Source organism: Capra hircus, chromosome 3 (assembly GCF_001704415.2).
Source record: "Capra hircus breed San Clemente chromosome 3, ASM170441v1, whole genome shotgun sequence".
Taxonomy (NCBI): domain Eukaryota; kingdom Metazoa; phylum Chordata; class Mammalia; order Artiodactyla; family Bovidae; genus Capra; species Capra hircus.
The window spans coordinates 70,673,969-70,692,493 of NC_030810.1; the positions used below are offsets into that span (position 1 = coordinate 70,673,969).

Sequence of the window (18,525 nt, forward strand, 5' to 3'; positions counted from 1 at the left end):
CTTCTCTGGAAAGCCTGCTCTTTTCCCCCTCCCCCAGACACTGACACCTCCTCTCCCCTCATTACTCACATGAGAACCCTCAGAACTGGCTTCCACTGATCAAGCAATTCCTGATTCTCCCTCTCACTAAGGTCCATTCTAATCCCCATGAAAGTTACCCTGTCCTGTTCTCCCTGAACCTTCACAATCGCCTCCTGACAATTTCCCTATCTCCGTGGTCCAGTGGTACAACCGCCGCCTACAAAGCCACAGACTTCTATAATTCCTGCTCAGGGACTTTAGTCAAGGGGTGCCCCACCAGGGCTGACATGAGTCACAGGCTCTCCCAAACCCTCTTCCCCGCAAACAGATGGGCTTCTTACATCTGGCCTGCACTCTCCCAGGGCTCAGACCTGGTCCATAAGGGACACAGATGTGCACCCTGCCCTCTCCTCCCAGATTCCTGAGCTTTGAACACATTACATTTCTCACAGCCCCGTGAGCTAAAGCACCACCCTGGCCGTATACCGATATCTCATATTGGGAGCCAGGTCTGAATTCGATAGAAGGCCCAGGTCATGAGAAGGTGTGGAGACATCTTTGTGGGTCTCCAGAAATAAGTGGCAGAGCCTTCACTGATGGGGAGAATGCACAAGGGCACTGCTATTTGCGGTGGAATCCATGAAAGTGTTAGTAGCTTGGTCGTGTCCAACTCTTTGTGACCTCATGGACTATAGCCTGCCAGGCTCCTCTGTCTATGGAATTCTCCAGACAAGAATACTGGGGTGGGTTGCCATTCCCTTCTCCAGGAGATCTTCCCGACCCAGGGATCGAACCCAGGTCTCCTGCAACATGGGCATATTCTTTACCACTGAGCCACCAAGGAGGCCCTTAAGTCAGCAGATTTGGGGCATTAAAGTTGTTTGGACTTGATTTAAAGGGTCCACATGTTCCAAAGGGTCACGGTATTCTACAGATAAAATCCAAAGGCCAGAGATGCCCTTCTCCATCTGGCTGTGAGCTCCCTTACTGAGGTGCACTGACCAGGGCCCTGGTCACTGGGACCTTCCCCAACTTCCCAGACACACATTCTCTTACATCCCTCCTCCATGTTCTCGCCCTGTGGTCCAGAAACAGCAACCCCTCTGTAAGTGCCACTGTGCAGCCTGGTTGGAGCCCAGGCTGGTGAATGGGGAGAGGCTAGAGGAGAGACGGACAAGGAGGCAGGGCCTCGAAGGCCACACTGAATTAGTCTGATTCCATCCAAGGGGGCAGGGAATCCCCTGTCACACACTGCACAGTGGGGCCAAGGCTCTCTGCCAGGCTTGAGCTCCTGGGGGCCAGAGGCCACAGCTCACTAGTCTCTAGCTCCCAGAGCCTAGCCTGGGACCGGCACACAGCATGTGTCCAGTAACCACTTATTGCCTGGAACCCTGCTTGCCTTCTTGCCCTCCATGTGGCAGCTTCCTTGTCACTGGGTGGGGAGAAAAAGAAAGAGTTTGAAGGCTGGTCAAGAACAGGTGATGAAAAACAGGCATAGGTCAATGAAACGCAATAGAGAGCCCAGAAATGAACCCACGCTTTTATGGGCAATTCATCAACGACACTGGGGGTAAGAATATACAGTGGGGGAAAGTCAACCTCTTCAATAAATGGTGTTGGGAAAACTGCAGTTACATGTCAAAGAATCAAATGAGACTCCTTTCTCACACCACATACAAAAATAAACTCAAGATGGATTAAGGACTTAAAATGTGAGACCTGAAACTATAAAAACTTCTAGAAGAAAACATAGACAGTGCACTCTTTGACATCAGTCTTCATAATTTTTTCCTCCTCAGGCAAGGCAAACAAAAGCAAAACCAATGGGACTGCATCAAACTAGAAATCTTTTGCACAATGATGGAAACTATTAACAAAATGAAAAAGGCTCCTGCTGAATAGATATTTGAAAACAATATATCTGATAAGGGGTTAATATTTTAAATATACAGAGAATTCATACAACTCAAGAGCAAAAAACCAAACAACCTGACTTTTTAAAATGGGTAGAGGATCAAGATTAATATTTTTCCAAATAAGACCTAATAGATGACCAACAGGCACGTGAAAAGATGCTTACCATCACAAATCATCAGGGAAATGTAAGCCAAAACCACAATGAGACATCACCTCACACCAATCAGAACGCTGCTGCTGCTGCTGCTGCTAAGTCACCTCCGTCGTGTCTGACTCTGTGCGACCCCACAGACGTCAGCCCACGAGGCTCCCCCATCCCTGGGATTCTCCAGGCAAGAACACTGGAGTGGGTTGCCATTTCCTTCTCCAATGCATGAAAGTGAAAAGTGAAAGGGAAGTTTCTCAGTCATGTCCGACTCTTAGCGACCCCATGGACTGCAGCCTACCAGACTCCTCCATCCATGGGATTTTCCAGGCAAGAGTACTGGAGTGGGCTGCCATTGCCTCCTCTGCCATTCAGAATGGCTATTACCAAAATGACAACAGATAATACAAGTTGGAGAAAAGGGATTCCTGGTGCACTATTGGTGGAAATGTAAATGGGTATAGAGGCTGTGGAAAACAGTACAGAGACTTCTCAAAAAATTTAAAACAGAACTACCATAAGATTCAGCAATTCACTCCTGGATATTTATCTGAAGACAACAAAAACACTAACTAGAAAAAAATTATGCACCACTGTGTCCACTGCAGCGTTACTCACCATAGCCAAGATACGGAAGCAATCCAAGTGCCAATCAGCAGACGAATCGATAAAGACGACTTGGCATATATACACAACGGAGTATAACTCGGCCATAAAAAAAAGAAACCGTGCCATTTGTGACAACGTGATGGACCCAGAGGGTATCATGCTAAGTGCAATAAGTCAGGAAAAGACAAATACCATAGAATTTCAGTTATATGTGGAATCTAAAAAACAAAACAAGGGACAAACATAACAAAACAGAAACAGACTCATAGATACAGAGAACAAACAGAAGGGAGTGGGGCTGGGGGAGGAGATAAATAGGTGGGAAGATTAAGAAGTACAAACTTCCAGTTGCAAAATAAATGAGTCAGGGGATGAAATGTACAGTGGGGGGAATACAGTCAAGAATTAGGCAATATATTTGTATGCTGACAGATGCTAACTAAACTTATCATGGTAATCATATGAGTGTACAGAAATATTAAATCGTTACGTTACTTAATAGGAATTAACACAGTGAAATATCCATCAACTGTACTTCAAAAACAAACAAACTCATAGGAAAAAAAGATCAAATTTGTACTTACTAGAGGTCAGGGTCGGGGGAGAGAGAATTGGATGAAGGCAATCAGAAAGTTCAAGATAAATAAGTTCCAGGGATATATGTATAACATGATGAATTAATACTGCCTCAATATTATTGCCTGGGAAATCTCATGGAGAGAGGAGCCTGGGGTCCTACAGTCTACAGTCCATGGGGTTGCAAAGAGTTGGACACGACCGAGTGACTGAACACATATGCATGTATGTTACAAATGTTAACACGTATGTTAAGAGAGTAAATCCTGAGTTCTCATCACAAGGAAACCAAATACATTTTTCCTATTTTTTAAATCTATACAAGATGATAGATATTCACTAAATTTACTGCGATAATCATTTCATGATGTATGTAAGTCAAATCATTATGCCGTACACTTTATATAGTTCTGTATGTCAATTATATCTCAATAAAACTGGAAGAAAGAAAAAGAACAGATCATCTTGGCCACCTTTCTAGACTTCTCTTAACTTGCATCTGTCTACATCTGGGGGTATTAGTACCCACTTCACTGGGCTACCTGACCTCATGTACCTGGCATTTAAAAAAAAAAAAAAAAAAGGACCTGGCAGCGTGCCTAGTACATAGTATATGCTCATATGGAACAATGTAGAATTTGAAGCCCCTTTAAAGATGCCTCTTAGCTACAAAAATAGAGTTGCTTCACCCACTAAAGAATTTTTTTTTTAAAGAATTATACAATCCATCAGAAGGTTTTAGAGATATCTGGTCTTTGAGAATTTAGCTCTAATGGAGTAAAAAAGCTAGGAGTTGAAACTACCAATTTCTACTCAGGTGTAGGTGTGTTTATTCTGTTCATTTTCAGTTCCAAGTTAATAGTTGCTGGGTTTTTGAGTGCCGCTAAATGCTTCCATCTGTGCAGAGTGACACTGATCACCGGGAAGAAGGCACCGCCCCTTGGTGGCATGCGTCTCCGTATGAACACACACGTGCAGTTGCTCCAGCCAGTCACACGTCCACGGCACGCAGGACACGGAAGCAGCCTGAGAGCGCAGGGAAGCTGTGTGTTTTGTGCGAGGGCCGAGAGGTCCTGGTACAGAGATGACGTGTCCTTTGGGGCCCAGGCGGCTTAGTCACCAACATGGTTTTTTGCTGAATTTTTAAGATCGGGATGATTTTCTAGTCATTCATTCTGTGATCAAGTTTGGGAATTGACTTGCTTAAGATAAAAAGGGAGGATGGAGAGGAATGTGCACAAGAAAAGAGGAGCGAGGGAGTGAAGAGGGAGGGAGGGAGTTTCTGGGCTATTCTATCCCAGTTTAGAACCTCAGGCCACAACAGCCAGAAGGCTATCAGGCTCTCAAACAAAAGTCTCTTTCTTCTGCACAGGGATGATTTTCTCAGCTGAGGGAGAGATCCACAGCAGTCCAGGCTGCTCGCCAGGTTCAACCAAACAACTCCACAGGTCTCATCCAGAAATTACGATCACAAACAAAAGTATCAGTCTCACTGCAAGTAAAACTGGTCTCATTTCTGAGCAAAGACGATGTCCTCGATTGGTGGGAAACTCCTCTGGGTCTGCCATGCACTGTCCCTAAGTTGGCTGGAGCCAGGGCAACACAGGCGTCCAGGTAGACAGACCCTCATCTGGAACGCGCTGAACTCCTGCTTGTGATGATGTGATGGCTGCACCATTTGGATCCCTAACAAACGCTGTAAACACATGAAGAGGTGGAGCTCCCCTGCCTTGGAAAAGCCACACTGTCGATCACCTTTACTGGAGTATTCTGAAGCCTCACCAAGGACTGTCTTATAAAGTAAATCCACCTAAAAATAAGATACTTTGGAGATTTCAGAAACTTGGCGCCTTTGAACCACTGCTTTGGGCTGAATTTTAAGCAGTGGGCCAGTTTATAACCACATTCCAAAGTATATCAAGGGCTTTCAGAGATCCAACTGGTATTTTTACCATTGAAAACCAGCATAAATTGATCATGAAGGCACGGAATGAATAAATCCCAATTACTTCTGCACTCTTAACCTTAACCACAGGCTGAAAAACAAAAACCCACTTCTCCACCAGTTTCAGGCCCAACAGTTTTTAGTACAAACCCCTCAGCTGTTTCAATCCGAGGTAGAATGGAAGGAAACGAGATGGTGCTTGTTGGCAATCCTAAGACCTTGAAACGAAACAATTCATATACTGGTTTCTGGGTCACCTTTGATTGACACTTGCTGGCTTTCATGGCTTTCCCAGAAATATTTTATTATAATCCAAAAATAAGTGAAGAAAAGCTTGAATTACTAATCCAACTTTTCCCACTGGGGTGCTAGGTTAGACGAATACAGTTTCTCCCTCTAATAACTGACTAAAACCAAAGTCTCTACTTAAGAAAACACTTAATTTTGCAACTAAAAGTCCACAGAGAAGAAATGTTAACTTCAAATTTTAAGTCTATTTGGTAGGTCAAAGCAAAGAGTGCCATGGACAGTTGGGCATTTCGGCCTGGCCCAGCACAGTGGTGGGCACACAGTGGTGGCCTGGCCATTGGCTCAGGGAAGTGTGCGACACAGGAACATGATATCTAAGGAGGGGCCCTTCACGCACAGCCATCGAAAATTTGTACACAACCATTGCCCGGTAGATGGCAATAGAGTGTCTTGGGGAAGCAGTGCCTTATTCTAATTCACACAAAGGTACGCTACAAGCTAGGTGGGAAAGGCCCTGGGCTGTCCCAGGGGCCTCTCGGCCTGTTTGGTGTTGGGCTCTTGACAAATGGGGCTCTCTGGTCTCATTTGGGCCCCTTGCCTCTGAGCCCACTCTTCTCAATCCTGAGATTAAAGCTCAGTGAAGCAGTCTTTGGGGGCAGCTTCCTAACCCACACATACGTCATCCTATTGGCCAGAGTTCTGCAGAAACAAGCAGATAGTCTTAAGACCTTGACAGTCACTGGAACACTGTGCCTTCAATGAAACTCAAGGACTTTCCCGAGTGTCCACGGTGCTCCTCCCAGGCTAGACTGGAGGGGAGACGCAGATGTGAGTAAGAAATACCCCATGGCCTGACCTGGGCTACAGCCTCTGAGGAGACGAGGCATCTGAAGGGAATGCACAGCAGTAAATCACATGATGGTCTGCTGGAGTTCTCACTGTTCTCTGTCTTATCAGAGGTCAGCGAGGGCCCCTGGATCCTTCCGAGAAAGGAATCAGTGGCAAATCCCTTCACTTAATTTGATGCTAATGTTCAAGTTCCTGGGTGATACAAATTTCTCTTTTCTAAATCCTAGAAAGAATCTAATCTTTAGCAAAGATTCTACAGATGGGTTTTGATGCCATTTTCCCATTTTATAATTAAACCTGAGCAATTTATCACACTTTACATCGGATCCTCCAGTGCCATTAAAAACGGATTTGCAATTTGCTGTTAAATTAAGATGCTTTATTTTTTTTTTCACTCTGGGTGATTTTCCTTTTCACAGACAAAGGATGAGACAGGGGCCATCAGATTCTTAACACAGAAAGGAAAATGCCAACACCACCCTCCCATCCCGCAGGCCAAGTCCAAGAGATTTCATTTTATTCATTATCAAACCTTATCAAAAGAGGCTCAGAAATCATGAATAAGAAACGTGAAGAGGATATCTGTGGACCTCTGTGCTTATCAAGGTTCTGAGAAATTCCCACTAAAATTCTGCTTTCCATGTGTGTAAATGAAAAAGACTGTTTTCATTTTAATTTGTGCAGACTGGAGCCTTAAACCGGCGTACCCACTAAGCAGGCAGCAGTAACTTAATCCTCCATTCCAAACTAATTACACTAGAATCATTCTGATTGGTACCCACGGCTCCCTTTGATGTTAAACTCCTGTTGCCTTTTATCCCCAATCATTCTCTGGGCAAGGCTTCCCCCCAACACCTTCCCATCCTGCTAGATCATGAAGCTATTGCTTTTGAAGTTCAATTTCATTTTGATGAAACACCAAGGGATTGAAAATTATTTCTCACTGAAGGAGACTGATTTTGGTCTGAAAACGGCAGGAGGAATTCTAAGTGTGACAGAATGCAGCACATCCAGCAAGGAAATGGCTCTTCCTTCCTTCAAAAGGTTACTCACACATGAAAGAACTCGCCCCATGCACTCACTGTAAGAGCTCCCCACACCACCCTCCACAACCCAGCCCCAGTCGGTTTGCCCATCACGTTTCTTACCCTTTTGACAAAGCATTATTTACTCAGGGGCTCACTCAGTGCTCAGCTCCAAGGGGGTCTCACCTTTCTCTAGTAATAGACACACTGAAACACGATGAGATTTTCAACATGCCATTTGTTAGCATCCGGCCCTGCTGAAAGCTGCAGCGGGTACCCTCCCCTCTAGATCAAATTTAGATGATGGTTTCCTGGAGCAGACATCCAAGTAACCCCCATGCGGCAGCCCTGTATTCTGGTTCCTCCCAGTGAGAAGTCGGATGTGCCCACACTTACAATGAAGGCTGGAGGTCCCTGGTCGCACTTAATCATTTATTGGGTCAGTGATATGAAGGGCTCCAAATAAAAGCCGAGTACCAGTTCAACTGATGAAAACCTCCTCTAACTGCTTTGCTCCCTTTAACCATGTCCTCAAGTGACTTCTGATGATAGCCCCCTCTCTCCTAGGGTTGGCACACAGGCTAAATAAGACAATGCAAGGGAAATATTAATCGCTCAGTCTGGCAGTGAGATTCCATTCAGTAAGAGGAGTGCTTTGTTAACATCTATGGAGAATGAAAAACAGACTTCCCTGGCTAAGGCAGACCCAGGATAAGGGTTTGGAGACCAACTGACCAGAGTTCAGGATGCAGAGACAGCCAAACCAGAAACCTCACCACTGGTAACTCAAGCTTGTTAATTCAAGCTCTTAATTCAAATTATGAGTGACTTGGAACACAGCCGTACACCAAATGGATGCCCTATTTGCTCTTAAAGAAGAATATCAGAAAATAAAAGTCAATTCAAATACAATCCGTTACAAAAACAAACAAACCCCAAACCCAAATTCTATCCTTTCCTTACTTCACTTCAAATGAACGAGGCATTACTGAATAAACAAAATGCATTGTGACTGAAAGACACTAGGAGATGTAACTGGAAGAAAAGTGAGACGTGCCAAACACGTGGAGAAAAATTCAAAGATTCAGAAAGCCTTTCAGTGTGGGGTGCGGAATAAATGACTTTCCAAATTCTCTCTTTCCAAAATAGCTCATGACTAACAACTGTCTCTGAAAGTGCATTATATATCAGAGCTAAGTATATAGTAGGTTTTCAGTAAAACTAAATGATTCATCACGAAATGGGTTTTGGCCAAGCATCAACGTTATGGTCATGGTTTCCAATATACAAGTCACATGCATGCCACTTTAAAGGTATATATTTCTCTCAGAGGAATTCAAATGTCTTGACACCCACATAACTCATCATTAAAAAAAAAAAACCCACGAACACCATGTTAGATGTCATGGGCAGGATCAGGGAAACAGCAGCTGGACTTAGAGGAACAAGACACCTGATACAATACAACTCATATCTCATGAATCATACAATGTCCTTGGAGTTAGAGGTAGCAAGAATAAGTACATCTCACAACAGAAAACATGACCAAGACCGTGAATTTTCGAGACTCGCTCAGACTTTTGCAGTAAAGGATTGCCTGAAAACTAGAATCCAAATCCCCCAAAATATACAAAGAACTAAACATGTTTAGTCTGTACAGAAAGGACGTGGGGAACATGAGGGCTGTGTTGACATATACAAAGGTTTGAGGTGTTCTCATCCTAAGACGACAGGTCACACATTCTTGGTTCAACTCCACAGAGAAATGAATCCAGACTCTCTCCTGTCTTATTTCTAGGTGTCTATTCATACCAACTAATTTGGCCTCAAATAGACATGCTGGAGGGGGAAAAGCATGCATCTGAAGGGTTTACACCCATTTAACTGAGGAATAATAATAGCTGGACATTGCACGGCACAGATTCTGACTCAACACACAGAACAACTTTCTAGTAATTAGAGTTTTCAAATGTGGGGATGTATTATTGCCTTTAGGGTACAGTACCCCTCCCGTCTTAGGAAATGTCAAATAGAAGGGTAATGAAATGACCTCCTATGAAGTTTCAGGGCCAGATGACCAGTTAGGAAGTTACTGCAGAATTCCAAGCAGTAACAGGTAAGAGGGACTTTCCTGGCGGTCCAGTGGTTAAGAATCCACCTTCCAATGCAGGGGAAGGAGGGTCGATCCCTTGCTGGGGAACTAAGATTCCACGTAACCTCGGGGCAAACAAGCCCACGTGCCGCAACTACAGAGCCCATGTGCTCTGGAGCCCACACTCCACAACGAAAGACCCCTCGTGCTGCAACTAAGACCTGATGCAGCAAAAAGTTGTTTTTAAATTTTAAAAATAAAATGGTAAATAAATATTTTTAAAAAACAGACAATGAGACCTAGACTAGTACAGTACTGGTGGCAGAGAAAGGAGGAAGGGGCATATGAGAGGAGAGTTTAGCAGTAAAGTCATGAAGACTTATAAGTGATTAGACATGGAAGATGAAGAGGGAAAAGAGACATGGGGGCTACTGGAAGATGACTGAGCCGGCAACTCCAGTGCAGAAGCGCGAGCGGCGGGCAAGTCTGTGGAGGAAGATGTACATCCTGAGCTGTCTGGATGGAGCGGCTCACCAGGTGCGGAGAAGGGCTTGAGAATCCTTAGTGCAGAGCAGGTGTGCTGTCTCAAATGCCCCCTAAGATATGAGTTACAGAGGGAATATGAGAAGAGGGCAGGGGACACTGGCTTTTAAGAGGCAGGCTAGAAAGAGAAGCTGAAGGAAGGCATCTTAGTCCCTTTTAGCTCTGGTAAGAAAAATATCACAGACTGAGTGGCATAAGCACGAAACATTCCTTCTCACAGTTATGGAGGCTGGAAAGTCTACGATCAGGGCACTGGCAGACTCAGAGGTTGATGAGAGTGCATCCTCCTTCATAAATGGCCATGTTCCTGCTGTGTCCTCACATGGCTCCCCTTTATTTATAAGGGCACTAATCCCAATCACCAAAGCACCACCCTCCTGACCTAATCACCTCCCAAAGGGGCCACCTGCTAATACCAGCATAATCAGGGTTAGGGTGTCAACATGAATGGGGGGGTGGCAGACACAAACATTCAGTCCATAACACCAGAGTATGATGGGTCGGGAAGGATCTAGGAGGAATAAGCAGAGTGCATTGTCCTAGAGGTTGAGAGCAGACTTCCAGGAAGGGACGGCCAACAGTGCCAAGTGCAGCAGAGAGTTCTAACAGCGTCAGAACTGGACAGCAGCCACCGGACTTGGCAAGGACAGGCCGCTGGTCAGGTCAAAGGGGGCTGAGTGGCCAGTGGGAAGTGAGGAAGCAAAGACTGTGTTAACCAGCTCTCCGGATGGAGGAAGCCAGGGACCAGGAAGGAAGACAGCGAAATGATGATTACTTTTAGAATAGGGAGGACTGGAGCTAAGAGGAAAGTGCTGGTAAAAGGGACAGACTGAAGGAGCCTGAGGATTCTTTGGGAAAGGGGGTGGGCATGGGCACAGGTGGCAGGGCGGGCCGTGGACTGGGAAAGGGACATTTCATCCTCGGAGGATGCAGGCAGGAAGCGAGGATCGTGGATTCACACACGGATAGAGCTGCAGCTTGTGGGGGCAGCAGTGGAGACAGAAAAGTATCCTGCCTGATGGTCTGAGCTGCTGCTGTGGAGTTAGAAACAGGATCTTACTGTGCGTGTTAGAAATAGGCTTAAAGAGAAGCTGGAGGGAGGAAAATATGAGTGAGCTGAGCAAGGACAAGCAGAGCTGATGGGAGGCTTCAAGGACAGCAGCATGAGTCGGGGAGACTCTGGTTACACTCCTTGAAGTCATCCTGCACACGGGAGGCTGACACCCAAACCCTCACCCACTCCCCATTCTAAGCGTGCACTGGCTCCCCGCCGCCCTGTACCATCTGTGGGCGGACCTCTTCTCTGGCCTCATCTCCTTCCATTCCTTAGCTTCAGCCTGAAGTCCCGTGTTGATGTTCTTTTTCTCCCTGGGGTGTCTTCCTCCTACCACTCCTGTAAGACTTGCCCAGTGTTACCACCTCCAGGAAGTTCCCTGACCCCAAATTGGGTTAATCCCTCTGTCCAGCATTTCACATTGTGCTGTGACTTCTCCCTGCCCCTGCATCACCATGTACCTTGGAGAGAGCTGCCTGCATGTCTGTTTCCCTGACCGGACACAGAATTGCTCCTTTAGGACAGAAACTTTCACTGTCTCCCCAGCACCCACAGGCCCTCGAGACACATGCTGGGCATGGGGGTGGGGAGAGTAGATGAATTCTGAGTGGGAAGTTGGCTCAATGGTCCCTCAAATCCCAACTAGAATTAAACAACGCTAGCTTTTTGGTTCTTTGTGTACATGCGCTTTTGTAAAAATGCACACATATTAGAGTGGACACTGGGCAGAGTTCTCCACACAAACTGAAAGACTGATCATAGCTCTTTCATAAGCTAGAAAAATAGGCCGTGACATTCTCATGGCTGGATCCAGATCCCAACAGTAGCTCCGGGGCTGTGGACACACCCTGAAAACCCAGATGTGGTCAGGGATGCTACAGGAATGTCCACCCCAGGAGGCACTCCCCACCTCTCCCAATCAGGACAGCCCAAGTCTCCTCTGATACCCCCAGGGATGTCCAAAATGTGCATCAGCTGGAAGGCCGCACATCTGTCTGTGAAGAATCTTTAAACACAGCAACAGAGGCCTAAGCCCTCCGTGTACGGCCCACTCGTATATGGTACGTGATGACCTTTGTGGCTCAAGTGCCCCCACTCACCAGCATCCTCCCCAGAGTCAGGCACAGCCTCATCTATCTGCTGTCCTGGAGGTACCGACCCGCTAACAAAACTTTCCCAGGATCCCAGTCTCGTGTCTGCTTCCCACCCACGTCTCTCCAACAAAAACAAAGGTCTCGGCCAGGATCCAAGCTCCGGGGTCTGTGGTGCAGGGGGCTCTGGGACCCAGCCTCTGTCAGGAATGTCCTTCCCCTGGTACTGAAACCAGATTCCCGCAGCCTCCAGATGCCAAGGGAATACATTTAGGTTTCTTTAAAAAGCTGTGCTAGGCTTTTTTTTTTTTTTCCTTCCTTCCTTTGGAGGGCAGGAGAGAGAAATGAGCAACTACCAACCACCACAAGCAGGGGCTGAGTCACTTAGACATTTCCCCAGTGGTTTTTTCTACCGTGCACAGTGTGTGCTGACGGAGCAACAGCTCCACGACAAAGGCAACTGAGGCTACTGTCAACACTGGGACATTTCGGCAGTATGCACACTGTCACAACAGCAGACAGACCAAGAGATGGGCCACGGGGACAATGGGCAGGACCTTCCCTCCATCATTCTCACTCTGACACAGAAAGGCAGATCCCAATGAAAGCAAGCTCTGAGGACCCAACTCTCCAAGGATGGGCAGTTGAGAGACCTCAGGCTATAATGCAAATTCATGGATAGGCTCTGGATACTTTTTTCAGGGATAAGGGAAATGAGCTAAAACAAAGCAAAATGCAATACCACGATTTAAGCACTTCCCACTACACGGAACTTCGTGGCTACAAAGACAGTCACACCTCCGTATGGGAACATTTATGCTTAAAATCCACTGCCTTCTAACAATAACTTCTTGTTGACTAGACCAGTGCCACTGGACTTAGTGACTGGTTAGCTGAGACTTACTGATTTATTTATCCTCTGATTCCCTACTCCAGCCTCCCTGTTAATGTTCAGAAAGGTGAAATTAAAAGACACTTGCTACCTGGAAGAAAAGCTATGACAACCCTAGACAGTGTGTTAAAAAGCAGAGACACTGCTTTGTCAACAAAGGTCTGGACAGTCAAAGCTATGGTTTCTCCAGCAGTCAAAATGGATGTGAGAGGTACACCATAAAGAAGGCTAAGCAGCAAAGAACTGGTACTTTTGGATTGTGGTGCTGGAGAGTACTCTTAAGAGTCCCTTGGACTGCAAGGAGATTAAACCAGTCAATCCTAAAGAAAATCAACCCTGGACATTCATTGGAAGGACTGATGCTGAAGCTGAAGTTCCAATACTCTGACCACCTGATGCGAAGAACTGACTCACTGGAAAAGACCCTGATGCTGGGAAAGATTGAGGGCAAGAGGAGGGGGCGACAGAGGATGAGCTGGTTGGAAGGCATCACTGACTCAATGGACATGAGTTTGAACAAACTCCGGGAGATAGTGAAGGACAGGGAAGCCTGGTATGCTGCAGTCTCTGGGGTTGCAAAGAGTCAGACAGGACTGAGTGACTGAACAACAACGAATTCTGCACTTGCAAGGTTAACTCCTGTCTCTGGTTCCCCTGAAGTTTCTTGTACAATCTCACCTACCTTCCTCAGGAGCAGCCACTGTATGGTGGCAAGTTTCAGCTCCTGTTCCCCTGCCCACATGCAAGGAGAATCAGAGACAAGAGGGGCCAGAAGAAACGGTGGTTTGTCCCCATGGCCAGTTCCAGGAGCGGGCTCTATTGTGCTTCCCCCAAATTCCCTCTGCAGTGCTCTATGGACAGAAAGGTGGCTTGGCCACTGCCCCAGGAGGGAGATCTAGTATGTGAGGACGAGTTCTGTGTCTCCCTGAAGTCTCTCCTGAAAAGCTGAGGTTCATGCTATTCTTTCTCAATTGTTAACTGAAGTACTATCAGGGACAAAATTACCTTGTTCCACGTTCAGTGGTCTTCCTATGGTATTGGAGAAGGCTTCCCTGGTGGCTCAGCGATAAAGAATCTTCCTGCAATGCAGGAGCTACAGGAGATGCAGGTTTGATCCCTGGGTCGAGACGATCTCCTGGAGGAGGGCATGGCAACCCACTGCAGTATACTTGCCTGGATAATTCCATGGACAGAGGAGCTGGGTGGGCTACAGCCCATGGGGTCGCAAAGAGTTGGACATGACCACAGTGACTTAGCACGCATGGTATTGAAGACAGGACATTGGGCTTGAGGCCACGGAAACCTGATTTCTACTCCTGGTTCTCCAATAAACGATTCTGGGGCAGGGAATTTCTCTGAGCGTCGGCCTCTCCTCTGTGGAAAAAGATAAACGATTGCCCTGCCTGACTCAGCTTGCCTTGAGCCCCCAGTGAGATAACTCGTGAAGGAACTCAGAAAGCCTTTTGCAAATGTAACCGATGACACTGTGGACTAACGCTTTAGCGGGAAGTCCTTCAAAGGCGGGAGCCTGCCTCAGTTGTCATTAATCACCTGCCGCCCCACCTAACAGAGTGCTTACACATGAAAAGGCTACAACATTTGACATTTGGGGATTTTCAAACTTGAATGTGCTCCACTAACGTCATGGATCTGGAATATCTTCACGGCGAACTCTTTTCTACTGGGTATAAGCAAAAACATCCTTTCCTTTTCTTACTCGAGATGCAGTGGTCTTTTGTGAAATGAGTGCCTTATGTGAACCCTTCTGGGCTGTTAAAGCCCTGACCCTTGACATGACCTCAGCTCTGTGAGCACCAGCAATGCCTGCATATCCTTGACTTCCTCTCCTTCCTGGCCTCCCAATTAATTCCTTTCAGGACCTTTGTATACAAGTCCACATGAGGCCCTTAAACACAAATGAAATTCTGCATCATCTCTGCAAATAAGATCTTATTCCCTGAAAGCACCCGTGTGTTTGGTCTCCTATGTGATGAAGGAGCTTTTATATTTTTAGTTTTCTTCCCATACAACAAACACTATTAATAACATTCTACTTTCTCCAGAGATGATATGGATTAGACCAAATGGAAAGTTACCATGGCTACTGCAGCGTTATTTTTGGTATGAGAAATTCATGCCAAGACAAGCAGCATCCATGGTCAAGAACTGGAGCTTTATTTCCGCTTTGCTATCAGGCAATCAATCCCAATTTAATTTTGAAACTCTAATTACAATGGAAACTAATTATGAGCGGCAGGACCTGAAACCCCTAATTAAAGTGGGAGCCAATAAAGCGATGCAGCATTATCTCCGGGGCAACACTGGCAGGAGGAGGGATTTAAGCACAGGGGCATTTTCTTTCCCAGGTAACTATCTAAGTAAAACAAGACAGGGAAATGCATACCAAGGGTCAATGGGGAACCTTGAGCTGGGTCTGAAGGTTTCAGGTTCTGGTGAGTGAGCAGACCAGGCCCTCTCTCTGGGCTATGACGATGCTACAAACCAGCGGTGGGAGAGGAAGCCCAGGTGGGAAGGAAGGTGTTTCCATCCATAGTCAGTCACCAGGAGTGACCGTGCGGGGAAGCCAGAGGACAGTGACAAATAGGAGGACTGGGTCATAAAGAAGGCTGAGCACCAAATAAGTGCGGCTTTCGGATTATGGTGCTGGAGAAGACTCTTGAGAGTTCCTTGGACAGCAAGGAGATCAAACCAGTTAATCCTAGAGGAAATCAACCCTGAATATTCATCGGAAGGATTGATGTTAAAGTTGAAGCTCCAATACTTTGGCCACCTGATGTGAAGAGCAGACTCACTGGAAAAGACCCTGATGCTGGGAAAGACTGAAGGCAGGAGGAGAAGGGGGCGACAGAGGATAAGGCAGTTGGATGGCATAACCAATTCAATGGACACGAATTTGAGCCAACTCCTGGAGATAGTGGAGGATAGAGGAAGCCTGGCATGCTGCAGTCCATGGGGTCGCAGAGTGGAACACGACTTAGCAACGGAACAACAGCAACCCCATGTTACTGTGGCCTTTCTGTGCAGGTCCTGGAGGAAATAACTGCAGAGGAACAGGGGTCTCCAAACAGAATCTCACCACCCAGACCTAGATATTTATGGGTTATTTCCTAATATACCAAATGCTGAGTTGCACTTTACTGAATTAGCAGAAGTTGGCTTATGGGAGGACTTCTATTAGAGGGTAAACCTACTGCCAATCCCTGACGTGCACGATTCCCTTTGGGACCTCCCGGTCTATCTCCGACAGCTTTAAAATACTGTTAATGGCATGACTTCATCTGCCCCACACCAGAACGATCCATATTTAGGCCAGAAACCACATGGTCCTCAACACCCCCACTGGGCTCCAGGATAGAAAGGCGCTTTCAAATGCGGGAGGAAACACTTTTAACCTATGACTACTCACTCTCCTTCGAATCCCTGACAAAGAGACCGAAACGAACTTTGCAGAATGGTTAGAAATCTACTCTGAACACTGCAAAAGGGCAGTAAAATATGAAGAAGCCTCTCCTCTTCTCAGTGTATACTTTTCTACAAAGGGCTCTTTCTGCCTTGAACAGGGCTTCCTGTTAAATTCTCCTGTTGTGGCTTTCTCAACAGCACAGAATAAGTCAGTCCCTCAGGAGAGGGAGCTCTGCTGTCAGGGTGGGAAGAATTCCTTGAGAGCTTTCTTATTCCTATTTCCCATGAATAAATGAGGTCCCCTGTCCTGCCAGGGCCAACAGGATTTTCCCAAGGCAGACAAGCCCCTAGATCAACAACAGCCTGTACCAAACAGGATTCTTCAGTGTTGTCACAGGTGGGCAATAGAACAGAGGCTTGGTCTTGAAATAGTCAAATGAGGTTGAATATTTTTATCAAAATAAATAGTGTATTGACATATTACGCAAAACCTTGGGTACTGATGTCTTGTAACAAAGGTTAAAAACGGGAGCAGTAAAAAAAAAAAGTTCTGAATGCGAAAATGTTTTGGAACATGACTTTGATTTCAAAGGAGATATTTGATGGTTTTTGTACTTCTATACATCGTTGACATAAGGGAGCAGCAGGGTAAGTGAAGAGAGGGGCTCAGCCATCTCACATTTATTACAAACAAGGGAAGACAGGCAGAGACAGAGAGAGAAGAAAGACAAAATAGTCTTGAGCTACGTTGGGATAAAATTTCAGCCCAAGGAAATGGAAAGTCTCCTGAAAAACAGAGCTTTCTTGCTAAGCAAGACAAGGTGCCCCCTTCCGTGTGGCCCGATTCTGCTTGCAGGGGAGACATACCACTAGGAGCTTGTGAAGATCCATCCATCAGAGCAAGTGCCTCTGATTTTAGAGCCAGTGGGCTGCCAACTTTTCCTAGTGCTTTCAAGCCCTCCCAGAGAACTTCAGCTCTGCCTTATTTCTAACCACACCTACCTTGACTCCAAGGAAAGACCTGCGGTGATAGAAGCAGCATAGAGCGGCCGAGAGGGCATGGAAGGCATTGCATTCCTTAGGCATCTTTCAATCTTCAGTCCCTGGACCACACACTCTCTTTAGGGTTAACCGAGAAGGGTCTTGCGGCGTGACACCCCAGTCCTGCCGCAGCAGCTGTGCAGAGCAGGGAGGAGTGAGCTGCTCCTTCTCCCAGGCCAGGCTGGGACTTTCCCTCTTTGCTGAAGCCAATACGATCCACTCGCTCAATTCTGGCAGGCGGGTGTCCAGCCTGCCATGCACTCGGTGCCAGAAATCCTCATGTGACCAGACTCGCTTTCTGATGAAATTCTAACCTCTCTCAGAAGAGGCTTTGGGCTTTAGCTGTCCCCTCAATTTAGAGACCCAGCAGAAATCATTATTCCCCCAGGGCTGAAGGCACCAGGCACTCTGCTCCTAGAGGCGGTGTCTGTCTGCCTGTCACCCCAGGACCTGGGCGTTCAAGAAGCACACATCGCACCACTCCGTGATGAGAGAGAGGCTCCTTTGAGACAAGGACCCGATGGCGACCTGGGTGTGACTTTCCCCCGGGAGCGATGCTAGAGGTCCTGAGAAACCCGGGACTCTCCCGGACCACCCCCCAGAACTGTTTATTTTTAATTAGGATGCTCCTGGGCAGCCAGTTTGCAGCTGATAACGCTGGCACAGCCATCTCTATTGGCAAAGCTATATTGCCTTTTGGTGTTTAATTAGCAAGTCTGTCAGCAAACACCCTGCGTAGCCCTGCCCTCCCCACCTGGCTGTGCAGCAGTCTGTTGGGAGGATGGGGGACAGGCTGTGTGCCCTCCTTCGACCCAACTGTTTCTCTCACTCCCTTCCTTCACTTTAAATACTTCACTGTAACTGTTCACCCTGCCTAACCCAGATCCAAGGCATGAACCTCGCATCTAATACCACCAAGCTATTCTCCAGCATTTCTTAGGCCTCTACCCCTACCAAGAGCCCCCTGACACCTTAGCGGAAAGGAATTGCTTTTCTTCTTTCATTCCAGTCAGAGTGGATTCCCAACAATTCTTTTTTTTTTTTAATCAAACC

At 46.6% G+C, this 18,525-nt stretch overlaps 1 protein-coding gene across 3 annotated transcripts in view; it reads right to left on the reverse strand.

Annotated features, from left to right (window-relative positions):
- BCAR3 (breast cancer anti-estrogen resistance 3) overlaps positions 1 to 18,525 on the reverse strand; it is a 219,119-nt gene that overhangs the window by 38,462 nt on the left and 162,132 nt on the right. The window contains exon 1 of one of the 3 annotated variants that reach the window (XM_005678088.3): positions 17,434 to 18,013. The exons of the other annotated variants lie outside the window; for them this stretch is intronic. Coding sequence (XP_005678145.1) covers positions 17,434 to 17,517 — 84 coding nt within the window. The 5' untranslated portion in view covers positions 17,518 to 18,013. Of the gene's footprint in view, positions 1 to 17,433; positions 18,014 to 18,525 lie in introns of those variants that run through there. 3 annotated transcript variants of the gene reach the window in all.